At 40.9% G+C, this 18,861-nt stretch overlaps 1 protein-coding gene across 3 annotated transcripts in view; it reads left to right on the forward strand.

Moving 5' to 3' along the window:
- jak2b (Janus kinase 2b) overlaps window positions 1-18,861 on the forward strand; it is a 286,317-nt gene that overhangs the window by 176,323 nt on the left and 91,133 nt on the right. For all 3 annotated transcript variants that reach the window (XM_073048656.1, XM_073048658.1, XM_073048657.1), the window contains exon 3: window positions 16,224-16,347. In XM_073048656.1, the coding sequence (XP_072904757.1) occupies window positions 16,224-16,347 (124 nt within the window). The remainder of the gene's footprint in view (window positions 1-16,223; window positions 16,348-18,861) is intronic.

The raw sequence follows: 18,861 nt of genomic DNA on the forward strand, positions 1-18,861 counted from the left end.
CAGCCTTGTGGTGCACTTGCATCTAAGGATATTGTAGAGGAGATGTTGTTGCCAATCCGGACTGATTGGGTCTGCGGGTGAGGAAATCAAGAATCCAAAGCAGAAGAAAGTATTGAGGCTAAGATCTTGAAGCTTATTGATTAGTTCTGAGGGGTTGATAGTATAGAATGCCAAGCTGTAGTCAATAAAGCGCATCCGGATGTATCATCCATGTCCAGATATTCCAAGGTTGACAAAAGAGCCAATGAAATGGCACTTCATATTGACCACCTGTGACGCTAGTCAAATTTGAGCAGATCCAACTCATTTTTCAGGCAGAAGTTGTTATGTTCCATCACCAACATCTCAAAAACACCATCATGTGAACGTAAGTGCCAGTGAATGATGGTCATTGAGGCCATGTTCTTCTTAGACACCGGTATAACTGAAGCCTGCTCGAAGCGGTAGATATTTCAGACTGCCGAAGTGAGAGACTACTAGATTAGTGGATGGTAATAGAAAACTAGGACACATAGGAATAATGTCTTACAGAAGGTGATAAATTTATGGAATTCTTTACCCTGGGGTATAGTAACACCTGCAGTTGGTTTGCTGACACAGAAACTGCAGATGGTGGAACCTGGAAAAACACCAAGCACACTGGAAGTCAGGCAGCATCTGAGGAGGGAAATGAGCAAATGGTCCAGATGATGGGTCTCAACCTGAAATGTCAACTGTCTTTTTCCCTACATGAGTACTTCCAATGCTTTCTGTGTTGCTGTAGTTCAAAGTAAGTTTATTGTGAAAGTACATGTTTGTCACCTTATGCAACCCTGAGATTGATTTTCTTACAGGCTTACTCAATAAATTCAAGAAACACATTAGAATCAATGAAAGACACACCCAACAGAACAGGCAAGAACCAATGTGCAAAAGACATCAAACCTTACAAATACAAAGGAAAAATGATAGATAGATAGATAAATAAAGCGTAAATATTGTGAACATAAGATGAAGAGTCCTTGAGAGCGAGTCCATAGTTTATGGAAGCAATTCAGTGATGGGCAAGTGAAGTTATCCCCTCTGATTCAAGAGCCTGATGATTGAGGGGTAAAAACAGTTCCTGAACCTGAAGGTGTGACTCCTAAGGCTCCATGTAGATGTGCTGAGGTGCGGAGGGCTTTACCCATGATGGATTGGGCCATATCTACAACATTTTGTAGGATTTTCCATTCAAGGGCATTAGTATTTCCATACAAAGTTGTGATGCAACTTGTCAATATACACTCTATCACACATCTATTGAAGTTTGTCAATGTTTGGGACATCATTCTGAATCTTCACAAACTCCTAAGGACATAGAGGTGCTGGTGTGCTCTCACTGTGTCCTTTTGCTGTAGTTGGCTTGTATGAGGAGTGGGTACAAATACTGTTGCTAACAGTGGATTTAAGTGGTTGTTTTATTGAGAAAGAAGCTGAAACCTATAAGACCTTCTTGAGGTGTAGATGTGTATAGGGACTTAACATACATGGTGAAAATGAGGCAGTCAGGGCCAGGGAATTGAAAGTTACTGAGGAGTTTGAGGGCATGAAAAGTGTCGCAGATGTAGTTGGGAAGAGACTGAACGAAGGGGGATGGAATGCAATGGAGGTATGATGACACAATTTTGGTGGGGCAAGAGTACCCCAGACACAAAATACTCTGCAGATCCTGTGGTCAAAGCAACACGTACAACACGCTGGAGGAACTCAGCAGGTCAGGCAGCATCGGTGGAAACGAGCAGTCAACGATTCGGGCCAAGACCCTTCGTCAGGATCTCGGCCCAAAACGTTGACTGCTCATTTCCACAGATGCTACCAGACAGTCAGGTTTATGAATCTCAGGTAGGAGGTAAACGTGAGCAGTACGGAGTAAGGGAACTATGAGATTAGTGACAGTGAACAGTTGGTAAGATCAGTGATGCTGTTGGAAACAGTTTTTTTTGATGGCCCAGAATAGGTATCTCTTCAAGGGGTAGTTTTGAGGAGGTGTCCTGGCCTCAGCAAGGTAGAAGTCAGTGTGCCACACTACAACAGCACCCCATTTTGCCTGCAGGTTTGATGATGAGGTTGAGAAGCAAAAGATCCATTTATGGTCTCTGTTAGCCAGCTACTTGTGCAAAAATGACTATATACTTTCCTGTACAATGACCTGTTACTTTTCACAGTGGCTATCAGATGCCATCTGGAAAATTAAATGTAAACCATCTATCAATTTCTCCTTTTTATTCACAGTACACTTTACTACTTGAAATAATTCAATTAATTGGTCAACTATTAGTTTCTCTTCATAAAACCTGGTTGACTTTGCCAGGTTGCATCGGACACCATTGTACCTTGCTGTATGAGGTCATATCAAGCAAATGTCATTCCTCACTGGTATAGTCAGACACAGATTATTCACTTGTTTTCAAGTCAAGTCAAGTCACTTTTATTGTCATTTCGACCATAACTGCTGGTACAACACATAGTAAAAATGAGACAATGTTTTTTCAGGTGTGACATGACATAGTACAAAAACTAGGCTGAACTATGTAAAAAACAACACAGAAAAAAAAACTACACTAGACTACAGACCTACCCAGGACTGCATAAAGTGCACAAAACAGTGCAGGCATTACAATAAATAATAAACAGGACAATAGGGCAGTAAGGTGTCAGTCCAGGCTCTGGGTATTGAGTCTGATAGCTTGGGGGAAGAAACTGTTACATAGTCTGGTCGTGAGAGCCTGAATGCTTCGGTGCCTTTTCCCAGGCGGCAGGAGGGAGAAGGGTTTGTATGAGAGGTGCGTGGGGTCCTTCATAATGCTGTTTGCTTTGCGGATGCAGCGTGTAGTGTAAATGTCTATAATGGTGGGAAGAGAGACCCCGATTATCTTCTCAGCTGATCTCACTATCCGCTGCAGGGTCTTGCAATCCGAGATGGTGCAATTTCCGAACCAGGCAGTGATGCAACTGCTCAGGATGCTCTCAATACAACCCCTGTAGAATGTGATGAGGATGGGGGGTGGGAGATGGACTTTCCTCAGCCTTCGCAGAAAGTAGAGACGTTGTTCTTTCTGTGACTATTTTAAGAGATGTACTTGATGTGGTAGTCATGTTCTTTTGGTTTCACTTGGAAGTTCCTATGATCGTTGATTACTCACTCAGGAGTTTGTTTGAATGTGCCCACCCACCGTTCACAGGAAATTTTAATATAGAATTGGGCGACATAAAATTGGGTCATGTGGTGCAATAACACGTCCACAGTAGTGTTAGCATTCTGTACATGCTGCTTGCTAACTTCACATCATCAACATTGCTTTCCCTTAAGTACACGTATACTTTCAAACATATTAAAAGGTTGGAAGTCCCATATTTTAATTGTTCCCTTGGCAAAAGAATTTTCCCCGAAATTATCAGAGGCAGTTTTATTTTAAATTCCCTTTGTTTTGTACTTCCCCACAGGCTGAAACACGTTCTGTGTTTCTCCCATTAAAACCCCTTCAGTGTTTACATAGGACATGCCGTTTCCTTCCTCAGAGAAGGCGCTGTGCCTTTCAGTCATTCCTGTTCACTGACTCCACTCAGTCACGAAATTACAAAAAACAGAAAAAGCTGGAAGCATTCAAGTTTGGCAACATCTGTGGAAAGCGAAACAATTAACACACTAGGTCTGACGCCCTTCAGCGAAACTGAGGAAGAGAAAACCACTTAGTTCAAAGTCCAGTTTATTGTCACATGCATAAGTACATGTACGCACATGTTCAGTGAAAAACTTAACTTACAGCAGCGTCACAGGCACAGAGCATTGTATCAGCAGCATCCAGAAGAAAAACATAAATTATACATAATTTTACACATACAACACAATAATAATAGTAAGCTATAATGATTAAGGTTTTGCCAGTTGGTTAAGGAACAAAATAGTTAAAGGGAAGTAGCTGTTTTTAAATCTAGTGTGGGACGTCAGTCCTCCTCATCTCCTGCTGATAGTAGTTGCAAAAAGATGGAATATCCCAGATGGTGAATGTCTTTGATGATAGATGTTGCCTTATTGAGGCAGTACCTCCTGTAGATACTATGAATGGTGGTGAGGTTTGTGCCTGTGATGTATTGATCTACTACTCTCTTCAGCTGCTTATGTTCCTGTGCATTCAAATTACATACCAGACCACAGTGCAGATAGTCGGGATACATTCAACAATACATCTGTAGAAATTTGTTAGTGTGTTCGGTAATAACCCAAACCTTCCTAATCTCCTAAGAAGGAAAAGACACGGGTGCACTTTCCTACGGTTGCAACTATGTGCCGGGCCCAAGATAGGTCATCTGATCTGTTCATGCCCAGAACATTGAAGGTCTCTTCAACTCTTTCCACCACTAATTCCATAAGGTAGGCTGGCCTGTGTTGTTGATCAGTGTGGAGCTGATGTTGTTACCAATGTTCACTGATTAAAATCTGCCATTGAGGAAGCTGAGTATCCTGTTGCAAAGCAGCCAAGATTTCGAAGCTTGAGGATGAGTTAATATTGGATATTGAGTTAACACTGAGCTGTATTCAATGACAGCACCCTAACATACAAATTCTTGTTGTCCAGATGCAGAGAGAAGAGCCAGAGAAATCACATCTGCTGTTGACCTTTTATGGATTAGGCATTCTCTGAGGCAGGGATTGATTTACCGCAAAAGATGGGTGAAGAATGGGTAAAACAAAGGGAAAAATTATAATCAAAGGAATAAACATGACAATTAAACAGCAAATAATCAGAATCGGGTTTATTATCACTGGCATGTGATGTGGAATTTGTTAACTTAGCAGCAGCAGTTCAAGGCAATACATAATCTAGCAGAGAAAAAATACTAATAAATAAAATAAAATAATAATAATAAAAAAAAATTCAGATTGAAGACCCTTCACCATAACTAAAAGAGTAAGAAAGTAATTACTCTTACATTGCAGAGTGTGTGTGGTGGGACATAGTAGGATGGATAGATCAAATAGAATATCACTGATGGTGTGAAGACAGGGTTGCCATGGGGATACATTGTTTATAAGGTCACCTAGATGATAGATTAATGAGTGAAATCAGATATCAAGCAGTCGTATGCAATTTGAGAATTGCAGTTCAGAGCTGTTACAAAGAACTGAAACCAAAAGAGCTTTGTTGGAAATACCCCAACAGATCAGGCAATGAAAATCAGCTTTACACTTTCAACCATATCAATATAATTATCATGAGTTCAGAGCAATTGTGTAAATGTTTGACTTAACATTTTTTATGTCATTTGAACAGGAAAAGCTGAGGAATAAAACATCATTTGAGTTGCAGAGAAGGGAGCGTTTGGAGAGAAACAAAAGGAATGTCTGTGCTAAGGTGGAGACCAAGAAAGTTCTGTACTTGTACTGGTTGTGGTTTAGAAGGGTGCTGAAGGTTTATTAGTCACAGATGATCTGGCTGGAGCGGAGAAGATAGAGGGAGATAACTTAGACCAGAAAGAACGGGGGGAAAAATATAGAGATCGTGGCACCGGTTTTTACTCCTTCTCACATTGGAAAACCAATTTCATCTCCTTTTTGTCATTGCAACTAACTTCAATCAAATTGCAGTACATTATTGATGGTCAGAGCCGGTGGATGGAGATAGATGACCATGACATTAGCTCAGAATGAAGGCCAGTTATAGGGTCTAGTTGGGGAGGTTAGGGACGATGGGTGGAAGCAGCTGGTGAATGAGAGGCAATAGTTACCAATGGAACTGCAACAGAGAGGAGCCTTAAGGAAATTGGATGCCTCCGGTTTCAAGGCTGAGGCTTAGATGGAGGTGGGCCTTATAACAAGTGTTGGTTAAAACATGTCACACTGATTATGCACGTGTTATCACCTTCACCTGCATAGTACATGTATGCCAAGTGGCATTACTGTACATGTCCAGAGGTCTCTGTCAATAAGAATTTCTATCATATGTATTAGATAAAATATATTGGTGTGGCCGTTACAGTGAAAACATGGTCATACTAGAACGTTTACTAGCCTTTCACATTCATTTGAGAAATTGAGAAAGAAAATCCTCCATTCCCCATGTCTGCTCTAAGAGAGTGGTTGCCCTTCATTGGGATGTTACAGACTAACAATCGGTCAGATTCCATTGCTATAAATTCCCTTGCTATCTTACCTAAACCATTGTGAACCTCCACTTGGCAGATGGACTAAAATTGGAAACTCAAAAGTTAGGGGCAAGATAAAGAGGGTGAGTGAAAGCATGGAGAGGTATTATACCTCTTGGGAACCATATCAGCATCCTAAAATTAATATAATCATTTGCATGTCTGGTGCATTTACAATAGCTGACATGTCTGCCAATTTGAAACTGTTTCCTGTAGGAAACCCATTCATCTGCTCAAAGAGCAAAACAGTTACCGTAGATTCCGGACTACAGAGCGCACCTGATTAAAAGCCGCTGGCTCTAATTTTAGAAATAAAATCAATTTTTTAATTGTAAAGGCCGCACCGGATTTTAGGCCGCACCGCTACTTTTAAATATACATACGTATCGGTAACACAAATTACGTTGCATATACTTTTTTACTGAACAGCACGAACAACATTCCAATATCTCCTAGCGACTGGTAAAAATATATATACTGCGAGCCTTTAACTTAAAAGCAGCGTTTTCGCTCGGGTCTAATCGGGTCTGACGCGCTTGCGTAACGCGATCGGGTCTAATCGGGTCTGACGCGCTTGCGTAACGCGATCGGGTCTAATCGGGTCTGACGCGCTCGGGTCTTGCTTTTCTTCGAGTATTTTCCATGTTGATGAGGGTGAGTACAAATGACTGATTTACAATAATTTAATTGTGAAAGTGCGCTTGATTTATCGTACAATTTCATTGGACCTCTGTGAACTACTCATCAATTTTATTGGTCTACTGTTACGAGGCAAAATGTTTACGAGGCGGCATGAAAAAAAACCATGTATTAGCCGCTTCGGATTAAAGGCCGCAAAGTTCAAAGCTGTTCAAAATGTGGGAAAAAAGTAGCGGCTTATAATCCGGAATCTACGGTAGTTAAACAATTAATTTAAAAATATGTATCCTTAATGTTTTGCTACTTAACATCCAGTTGAAACTGTTTCTCCCTGCATGAGTTTGTGATTGTGGAACAAAACAAGGTGCTATCTCACCACTACTGTGCTTAGTTACTCCTCAACCCTGTGTCCTCAACTCCATACTCTATTCCCTAGATACTCTCGGCATGTGACTAGATTCTGCTCTAACTCCACCTACAAGTACTCCATAATAGAGCAAATCTCAAATAATAAGTCAGAGTACAGGAAGGATAATCAAAGCCTAGTGACAGGGTGTCATAGTAACAACTTTTCCCTCAATGTCTGCAAATCAAAAGATCCAGAAATTGACTTTTAGAAAGGGTAAGTGCACAGGCTCCTGTTTCCAACCATGGTGCTGAGGTCAAGTGGGATTGAATATTTCAAGTTCCTAAGAGTAATAGCCTGCCCTGGTTCAATGTCGTAGATGCCACTGCAAAGAAAGCACACTGATGCCTCCACTACCTCAAGAGGCTATAGAAATAGGGCAGGTCACCATTGACCCTCACTAGTCTTTATTGACTCACCATAGAAAACATTTGATCCTCTTGCATCATGGCTTGTTGTGGCAATTATTCTGCTGATGACCGCAAGAAACTGCAGAATTGGGGACACAGTTCAGCACATCACAGAAGCCAGCCTCCCCTCCGTTGTCTCTGTTTATATATTTCTGCCTCAGTAAAGCAGCCAACATAAGCAACCCCACCCACTTTGGACGTTCTCTCTTCTCTCCCCCCCCCCCCATCAGGCAGAAGGTACACAAACCTGAAGTTCTTGCAACTAATTGTCTGCTTACACTGCATTTTATCTGTATCTATAACTCTTTATTCTTCATTTTGTTATTATTTTACTTTGTACTGCCTTAATACACTCTTGTAATGAGATTATGTATATGGACAACATGCAGACAAATATTTCACTATACAGGTGACCCCCGCTTTTCGAACGTTCGCTTTACGACAACTCGCTGTTACGAAAGACTTACATTAGTACCTGTTTTCGCTAACCAAAGAGGATTTTCGCTTTTACGAAAAAAAGCCACTTGCTTTATACGTGTGTTTAAGAACATAGAAACGTAGAAAATATGTGCAGGAGTAGGCCATTCGGCCCTTCGAGCCTGCACCATCATTCAGTATGATCATGGCTGATCATCCAACTCAGAACCCTGTACCTGCTTTCTCTCCATACCCCCTGATCCCTTTAGCCACAAAGGCCATATCTAACTTCCTTGAGAAACTTTACCCCGAGAAAGACTACAATGACCATGAAGCCCTGTGCGGGCAGTTGTTTGCGCATGCGTGTACGTGCCGATTTTTTTTTCTCCAAATCAATTTTGGCTCGCTGCCTTCCCGAGTTTGATAAGTGAAACTACACCGTACCTACAATATTTCTACTTTATATAGGGTGTAAATTTATCATATCATTCCTGCTTTTACTATATGTTAGTGTTATTTTAGGTTTTATGTGTTATTTGCTTTGATTTGGTAGGTTATTTTTTTTGGGTCTGGGAATGCTCAAAATTTTTTCCCATATAAATTAATGGTAATTGCTTCTTCGCTTTACGACATTTTGGATCACAAACGGTTTCATAGGAACGCTGTACCTTCAGATTGCAGGGGAAACCTGTACCTCAGTACGTGACAATAAATAAACCAATTTACCTCTATCTGCAGTTCTGCTAATCCATATTTTGCTGTGAAGATGTTTCCTTTTCAAAATAATTGTGCATAATTTTAAAAGTTAATTAATCATAGATAATGCACACAAAGGCAGATTTATTGTATTCAATATTTTGTAGCCAACTAACCAATGACCTTGTGTAATCTAGCAACAAGAATTTCTTGTTGAAGCTGTCACAAATGCTCAGTGATGAGATATTGCTGCAGTTACTGTTAATATATGGGGAGATGTCCTGTCTGTATTCTGCTGCTTTTTGAAAGTCCAGGCATACAGATTTGTTTCTTCTATTTCTTCTTCTTGTCAATAGAAGTACCTGTTGCACTAAGTGCACTCAACAGTTGTCCAAATGGTGCCCAAGGCTGATACACATTCTGCAATAAAGGCTTGCATTTATATTATGCTTTCATACCATCCAAAGTAGTGCAGTGCTTTCACTACAATCCCTGCTGTAAGATTGATAGCTTATTTAATAACATGCTGCCACAAGGCATGAATGAGTTGGACCAAAGGGCCCGTTTCCCTGCTATATGACTCTAGATAATAAATTACCTGTTTTAATTGTGTGTCTGAGATTATTGACAGGAGATTAGAGATCATTCTTTTGTTTTTCAGAACAGTGCACTCAAGAGTTTTCCCACCTTGTTGTTTGCTTCATTAAGAATATTGTTTGTCAGAAAGGTAGCACCTCCAAAAGTGCAAAACTTTCTCAGTATTTACTCTGAATTGTTTGCCCTGAACCTTGAGCCTAAAGCCTCCTGCATCACGGTGAATAGTATTACCAACAAAACCACAGTGTCAAGTCCCAGTAATAGGCAAACCATCTCAACAACATAGGTGAAAATGTATGCAGCACTGAAATGCAGAGCAATTTATGAACAAAGAAAAATACATGTTTTTATAACATAGGATATTTTAAATGGTTGACCCTAGAGGTAACAGGCATTGCATTGATATAAAGTATTTTAAATTGATTGTTTATGCTAAGTAAATTCTCAGTTGTAAGGAAAAGGAGAACAACATTGAAATCAGTGGTTTCAGAAGCCTAGGTGCTTGCAATGTTTGGCTTAAAAATAGAATGTCAGTGGGAACCAGTAGATTAAAAACTACATTATAGCCTTAAATTGTTGCTACTGTTAAAGTACATGTGACTTGGCTCTTTAATTTACTTGGGGGGGAGGTTATTTGTGGCTTGAAAAATGCAGATAATCTTTATTTATTAAAACACAGAAGGAAACATTCCAGCTCTCACAGGAGCAATCCATCAGTCCCATATATCAGTCCTGTATGTATGTATTTATTTTTTCCACTTTTTTTCTCTCTCTGTCCCTCTCACAATCACTCCTTGCCTGCTCTCCATCTTCCTCTGGTGCTCCCCTCCAGCTTTCTTTCTCCCCAGGCCTCCTGTCCCATGATCCTCTCCCTTCTCCAGCTCTGTATCCCTTTTGCCAATCAACTTTCCAGCTCTTAGCTTCATCCCTCCCTATCCTGTCTTCTATCGTTTCAGATCTCCCCTCCCCCTCCCACTTCCAAATCTCTTACTATCTCTTCTTTCAGTTAGTCCTGACGAAGGGTCCCGGCCCAAAACGTCAACTGTACTTCTTCCTATAGATGCTACCTGGCCTTCTGTGTTCCACCAGCATTTGGTGTGTGTTGCTTAAATTTCCACCATCTGCAGATTTCCTCATGTTTGAGTCGCATTCCATATTTATTTCTTCTGCAGCACCGTAACCTACTATTTTTATTGCCTTCAATAACTCCACTTTGATTCATTCTGACTCTGATCTGTAAAAGGAAATCACTTACAGTAGTCTTTTAATCTTGCAACATGCCTTTGTTTGTTTATTTATTTAGAGATACAACACAGAACAGGCCCTACTGGCCCAAGAACCCAGCAAATGTTGAAACTCTCTGGGTAGAGATTAGGAATAGTAAAGGGGAAAAAGTCACTGGTGTGGAATAACATCACGGTGGCAAAGGCAATAAACAGAGGCATGTAAGAATGGAACAACAGTTATCATGGGGGACTTTGACTTGCACATAGATTGGATGAATCAAGTTTGTCAAGGCAGTCATGAAGAGGACTTCAAAGAATGCATCCATGATGGCTCTCTTGAATAGCATGTTACTGAATCTACAAGGGAACATGCTATCTTAGATCTGGTCCTGTGCAATGAGACAGGTAAAGTTAGTGAACTTGTAGTTAGGGATCCTCTTGGAAAGAGTGATCACAGTATGATTGAATTTCTCATACAAATGGAGGGTGCAGTAGTTCAATCTAAAATCAGTGTATTATGCCTAAACAATGGAGACTACAATGGGATGAGGGAGGATTTGGCTAGTGTAGACTAGGAACACAGGCTATACGGTGGGACAGTTGAACAGTGGAAGAATTTCAGAAAGATTTTTCATGGTGCTCAACAAAAGTATATTCCAGTTGAAAGCAAGGACAGTAAGGTTAGGGAGAGCCAGCCTTTGATAACTAAGGAACTAAAAGAAAGCATCAAGCTAAAAGTTTGTGCATTCAAAGTCACCAAGACTAGTGAGAAACTGGAAGATTGGGAAAACTTTAAAAAGCAACAAAGTATCACTAAAAGAGCAATAACAAAAGGGAAGATAGATTATGAAAATAAACTAGCACAAAATATAAGAACAGATGGTAAATGTTTTTATAATTATATAAAGCAGAAATGGTGGCTAAAGTGAATGTAGGTCCCTTGGAGGATGAGAAGGGGGAATTGAAATTGGGTAATGAGGAAATGGCCAAGGCTTTAAATGACTATTTTGTGTCAGTCTTCACAGTGGAGGACACATCTAACTTGCCAAAGAGAGATGTTATGGATACAATGGAAGGTGAGGACCTCGATACAATAGCTATCAATAAACAGGTAGTGCTGAGCAACTTGTGGGCCTGAAGATGGGTAAGCCCCCTGGTCCTGTTGGAGTGCATCCCAGGGTACTGATAGAAATGGCAGAAGTTATAGTAGAGGCTTTGATGATGAGCTACAAAAATTCTCTGGACTCTGGGCAGGTCCCGGCAGACTGGAAGATGGCCACTGACCAAAAAAGGATGTAGGCAAAAGACATCTGTAGTTGGGAAAATACTTGAAGCTATCATTAAAGAAGAAATAACATCTGGAAAGAAATGGATCCATCAGGCAGATGCAGCATGGATTCAGCAAAGGCAGGTCCTGTTTGACAAGCTTACTGGAGTTCTTTGTGAATATAACAAGCGCAGTGGATAGAGGGGAACAGATGGACATTATTTACTAGGATTTCCAGAAGGCTTTTTATAAGGTGCCACATAAAAGACTTATCCATAAGATAAGAATGTGTATAGTTAGGGTGATGTATAGGCATGGATAGAGGATTGGTTAACTAATAGAAAGCAGAGAGTTGGGATATATGGGTGTCACTCTGGTTGGCAATCAGTGATGAGTGGTGTGCCACAGGGGTAGGTGCTGGGCCTGCAACTGTTCACGACATACATTAATGATCTGGAAGTGCGGGCCAAGTGTAGTGTATGCTGATGATACTAAATTGTGTGGAAAAGCAAATTGTGCAGTAGATACAGAGAGTCTGTAGAGAGATATAGATAGGTTAAGTGAGTGGGCAAGGGTCTGGCAGTTGGAGTACAATGTTGGTAAATACGAGGTCATCCACTTTGGAAGGAAGAATGAAATAGATTATTATTTAAATGGTTAAAAAAAATTACATCATGCAGCTGTGCAGAGGGACTTGGGAGTGCTTGTGCATGAATCACAAAAGGTTGGTTTGCAGGTGCAGCAGGCTATCAAGGCAAATGGAATGAATGTTGGCCTTCATTGCTAGAGAAATTGAATTTAAGAGCAGGGAGGTTATGCTGCAACTGTATGGGATACTGGTGAGGCCACAACTGGAGTACTGCATGTAGTTCTGGTCTCCTTACTTGAAGAAGGATATACTGGCTTCGGAGGAGGTTAACCAGGTTGATTCCAGAGATGAGGAGATTAGATTATGAGGAGACATTGAGTTGCTTGGGACTGGACTTGCTAGAATTCAGAAGAATGAGAGGAGAACTTATAGAAACATTTAAAATTATGAAAGGGATAGATAAGGTAGAGAAAGGAAAGTTGTTTCCACTGGTAGGTGAGACTAGAACTAAGGGACATAGCCTCAAGATTCAGGGGAGTAGACAGGACGGAAATGAAGAGAAGCTACCCAGAGGGTGGAGATTCTGTGAAATTCTTTGCCCAATGAAGCAGTGGAGGCTACCTCAGTAAAAATATTTAAGACAAGGTTGGATAGATCTTTGCATAGTAGGGGAATTAAGGATTATGGGGAAAAGGCAGGTAGGTGGATATGAGTCAGATCTGTCATGATCTTATTGAATGGCAGAGCAGGCTCTGTGGGCCAGATGGCCTACTACTGCTCCTATTTCTTATGTTCCAACCCCAGTTTAACCCTAGTCTAATCACAAGACAATTTGCAATGACTAATAACCCTACTAACTGGTCTGTCTTAGGACTGTGGGAGGAAACTGGAGCACTCAGAGGAAACCCATACAGCCACAGGGAGAGTGTACAAACTCATTACAAACAGTGCCAGAAATGAACTTCAAACTCCAATTCCCCAATCTGTAATAGTGTTGCGCCAACTACTACACTACCGTGGAACAAAGCTAGAGCACCCAGGGAAAAGTATGTGGTTCAGAGGTTCAAGATTCATTTATTATCGAAGTATACAACTCTGAAATTCTTCTCTGGGTAGCCATGAAACCAAGAAAGAAAAGAATAGATGGGCAACATGATCATCACCCCCCCCCCCCAAAATCCCCCTCCCTGCACAAAAAAGTGAATAAAAATGGAGCTGGCACATTGACCCCCAAATATTTCCCCTCCCCACCCACGCAAAAAAGAGAAACTTTGGGTGAAAAACGCAATACAAAAGATCTATGGAAAAATGTCTGTAGTCTAAGACTACATCAGAAGTGCAGAAAATCTGGGGTTTCTGGTGACAGGGAGAATGTACAAACTCTGTATAGACAGCATCAGAGGTGAGGATCAACCTTGTATTGCTGGAGCTGTGACATAGGTATCTCACTGACATCTCAGCGTTTTGACCCAAAACACCAATATGCTCCTTTTGCTCCTTGACCCAGAGTTTCTCAATTTCTTGTTTTGGATTCCATCTTTTGTCTTCACCACAGATGTCATTGGTCAGCCAGATTAAATTCCATCTGATGTAGGAATGGACAGTATCAACAACAGATTCAAATCAGGTGGTTACAGACCAAAAAACTTAAGTAGATAGTTGGTAGGATAAAATCGCAAACACGAGGAAGTCTGCAGATGCTGGAAGTTCAGGTAACATGCACAGATTGCTGGTGGAACGCAGCAGGCCAGGCAGCATCTGTAAGAAGAAGCACAGTTGATGTTTCGGGTCGAGACCCTTCATCAGTTCTAATGAAAAAAAGAGATAGTAAGAGATTTGAAAGTGGGAACAGGAGGGGGAGACCCAAAATGATAAGAGAAGACAGGAGGGGGAGGGATGAAGCTAAGATCTGGGAAGTTGATTGGCAAAAGGGATACAAGGCTGGAGAAGGGGGGGGGGGGGAAGTCTCATAGGATGGAAGGCTGTGAAAGAAAGAAAGCGGGAGGGGAGCACCAGAGGAAGATGGAGAACAGGTAAGGAGTTACTGTGAGAGGAGAGGAGAGAGGGGAAAATATATGTGCGTGAGTACGTATGTATGTATCTATATATATATATATATATAATAAGGATGGGGTAAGAAGGGGAGGAGGGACATTAACGGAAGTTAGAGAAATCAATGTTCATACCATCAGGTTGGAGGCTATCCAGATGGAATATAAGGTGTTGTTCCTCCAACCTGAGTGTGGCTTCATCTCGACATATCGGAATGGGAATGGGACATGGAATTAAAATGTGAGGCCACTGGGAGATCCTGCTTCCTCTGGCGGACAGAGTGTAGGTGTTCAGTGAATCGGTCTCCCAGTCTGCATCGGGTCTCACCAACATATAGAAGGCCACACTGGGAGTACCGGACACAGTATATCACACCAGCAGGCTTACACCGTTAGTCCTGACGAAGGGTCCTGACCTGAAACCTTGACTGTGCTTCTTCCTATAGATGCTGCCTGGCCTGTTGCGTCCCACCAGCATTCTGTGTGTGTCGCTTGTAGGATAAATTGTTGTGTTACACCTTTTGAACATGAAGTTTAACCTCAGCTGCAAATGATGTTCCAGACCTGACCTGACCTGACACGTCCCATTGATGTTATTGCAAAGTTTTCATCAATGGAGGTTCTAATTAGCCTGGATATAAATTGGGGTCTGACCCAATCCTGGTGTACTCATACTTGATGGATTAATTTTAAATGGAGGTGTCAAGGACTGAGATTTTCCACATCTGCTTTCTGAGCACTCCTGGCTCTGCAGTATATTTGCTTATTTCATTGGAATTGGTAATAACATTTCATAAATGATTTGATGTCATAACCCGAACATAATCTCCAACTCCTCTTCTAAGCAAAATGGTCTAAAGTGGCAAATTTGCCTCAGAGTTGATTGCCAGCCAGGGATGCTCCAGTAATGGGGTATATTTGAGCAGGTGCATGCATGTTAATGACTCATGACTGAAAGAGCTTGCATTGAAAATACAGTGTGATTGAAGAGGAAGCAGCTGCAGTGGACTAGCTATTTTCGTCCTTGAAAAAGCGGTGACATGGGCTTCTGTTTACTGATGTAGTTCTTCCAGCACAGAATGGTAGAATCATATAGAAAGGACTCAGTCTTGATTCACAGTGCTAGAGAAGAAACATGAAAAGCTGTGTTTAGTATTAATGTTTGTACTAGCCGTGTGAATAAGTTGTTCAGTTGTACACACTACCTAATCTTTCCCTGAGAGCTTATATCAAACACCCTTTGCAGTTTACCAAGTACTGCAACCAATACTCCAGTTGCAACCTAGGTATTGATATTAGTTCAAAGTTCAAAAGTAAATTTACTATCGAAGTACATATATATCAAAGTACAACCCTGGGGTTCACTCTCCTGTGGGCATTCTCACTAAATCTATAGAATTTAACTAAAGCAGGTGGTTAGCATCTCTTGCTGTCTATTGGATTTTGTTGATAATACATCTGTGTTGTAGTTAGTTATAGTTAATTATTAATAATGATCTTCGGTCCTTGGGGTTTTCTGCCACCGACAGATTGTTCATTCAGTAAGAAAAATAAACAGAAAATACAGAGTTAGATGATGCTTTCCAGAAAAAGTAAATGACTAATAGCTGGTGTTTTAGACAAATCCGCTGATTGACTACAACCTTCCAATCCTGTGGTAGTAAAGTACATCGATACAGTTGTTTAAAACCAAGATCATGTTAATAGCTGTCAGTATTTCAGTTTGAACCTAATACATCAAAATGTTGTTGATTCTTTAGGAATTCCCCCAGTGTACCACAGCTTGTTTGCTCTGATGAATGAGAAAGACCGGTCATGGTATCCTCCAAACCACATCTTCCACATTGATGAATCAACAGATGAATGCACCATCTATCGGCTAAGGTGAGTTGCAATCTACAAGCAGTGATGGCACTGAACTTTAAGCTGTGTAATCATTATTTACAGGATAGAAATATAAGATTTTCATTCTCTCTCCTTTTTATCAGTAATATATAGAATATGTTATTCATGAAACATCCTTATTCAAACCCTGGAGACAACTTTTGTTCTGTTATGTTAAGATTTACCCCAGTAATTTTTATTTCAAACAGGTTAAATTAAGTTGTAAGGTTTTAAAGTGTTGATGTTGGCATCCACATGTTTTCTATGTGGGTCACATTTTGTCACGGACCTGAGTTTATAAGTAAAAAAAACCTACAGAAATATAAATGGACAAATAAAGTTCTATTGGACAGAAGGCAGTCTTTGTAGATTAGTCTGTGTAGATGTGCTCAGTGGTGCAGAGGACTTTACCCAGGATGGGCAGGGCAGTATCCACTACTTTTGGCTGGATTTTCCATTCAAAAGCATTGGTACTTCCATACCAGACCGTGATACAACCAGTCAATATACTCTGCACCACACATCTAGAGGTTTGCCAAAGTTTTAGATGTCACGCCAAATCTTTGCAAACTTCTGAGGAAGTAGAGGCTGCCATGCTTTCTTTATAATTGCAGTTAGGTGATGGGCCCAGGACAGATCCTCTGAAATGGTAATACCAAGAATTTAAAGTTTCTGACTCTCTCCTCCTCTGATTCCCCCACTGAGGACTGTCTCAGGACCTCCTGGAATCAATAATCTGCTTCTTGGTTTTGCTGATACTGAGTGAGAGGTTTTTGTGGCACTACAGCCTGATTTTCAATCTCCCTCCTATAAGCTGATTCGTCACCACCTTTGGTTAAATAAATATTCAACTATCAATATACATATTGTTATGAAGGTGAAGCAACTCTGAGGGGCCGAAGGGTACAAAGTCGCCCCCTCCTTTTTGAGAATCGCAAGATCACTATTATTTCTGGTCTGAGACCCAGGAAATGAGAGAGAGACACGCAGAATACACAAGGTTTGGGATGTCTCCTGACCTAAGCGGAACGGAACCACTGATTACTGCTATTGTCTCTTGGAGAAGGAATTGTGTATTGAGTACTGTACTATTCACTGAAACCCCTCAGGGGACAACCAGAGTGGGCTGGTTGAGGGATTGCATCATCCCAACCTGATTGACATCTGAGTGAGTGAGGATAAAAGAGGGTCTGGGGAACACTCCTTGAGACGCACCAGGAGAAACGCTAGAAATCCCGTGATGGCGTTTTATAGCGAAAGCCGGTGAAAGCTCGTGTGCTTCCTCCCTTGCCGGGGTGGCGGGCTCATCACAGAAGAACGGTTTAGCTAAAGGAGAGGTCACAAATGAACGGCCACGACAACGAGACACCTGACGGATTGAAATCATAAAGGAAAGCCGGCAAGTTTTTCTCTTTCTCTCTCTCCCTCTCTCTCCAACAATTGCAACACAGCGACAACCAAAAGACGGCAGCTTGTGGAACTGCAGTGAACTTTATATTTCCATCGGACAATACATTATCCCCGAGACAACGATAGAGCTTATTTCTTATTGATTTTTATTATACCCGCACTTTTAGGTTTAGTATTGACGACATATATTATCTGTATATTTGCATTGATATTATTTTTGTGTATTTTTACTAATAAATATGGTTAAAAATAGTATCATCAGACTTCAACGGACTTCTCTATCTTTGCTGGTAAGTCACCCAGTTACGGGGTTCGTAACAATATACTTGATATATTCAAATAACTTTTGAAAGTTCTTTCTGAATTTGCTTCTAATCAGTCTGTTCCAGATCACAAGCGTTCATTGGCAAAAACACATATTCTTGATTTATTTTGGTGAATTGTCTTAAATATTGGGCTTCTGATCACCACTCCTTCCCAATGAAATCAGTTTGCCTTTTTTATTTTATCAAAATTTCTCATCATTTTGAAATGTTGCTTCTCTTGCCCAAAGCAACAATCCTAGTGTCAACAGTCAAGCCTAGGATTTAGTGATTAACTATCATACCTGATAGGTGGTGTGGTGGTACAGCAGGCAGAGACCCAGGTTTGATCCTCACTTCAGTCTAGTTTTTGTACTGTGTCATGTAACACCATGGTACTGCAAAACGTTGTCTCATTTTTACTATGTACTGTACCAGCAGTTATGGTCGAAATGACAATAAAAGTGACTTGACTTGGCTTCAGGTGTCCAGCTGCATCTTCCTACAGAGTGATGTTGACATTCCTTAGTGTCTTCAAAGCCTCTCTAGGATGCAAAAAGACACTGTAATTAACATCTTTGAAACAACAAAGAAATGATGAGATTGCCCTATAATACAGTTAACTATTGTTCAAGGACTACCGTTAGGCACGAGTATGAAATTAGTAAGCCGACATTCATTTTTCAATGCATATTGTGGTGAGGCTTTGCTACATTCAAGCTGGGTTGCCTCTGGGTTTGCATCCTAAGCTGATAGAATGAGGTCTTCAGGTGGTCTGTTGAGTCCATAACACTTGCATCAG

Source organism: Hemitrygon akajei, chromosome 6, assembly GCF_048418815.1.
Source record: "Hemitrygon akajei chromosome 6, sHemAka1.3, whole genome shotgun sequence".
Lineage (NCBI taxonomy): Eukaryota > Metazoa > Chordata > Chondrichthyes > Myliobatiformes > Dasyatidae > Hemitrygon > Hemitrygon akajei.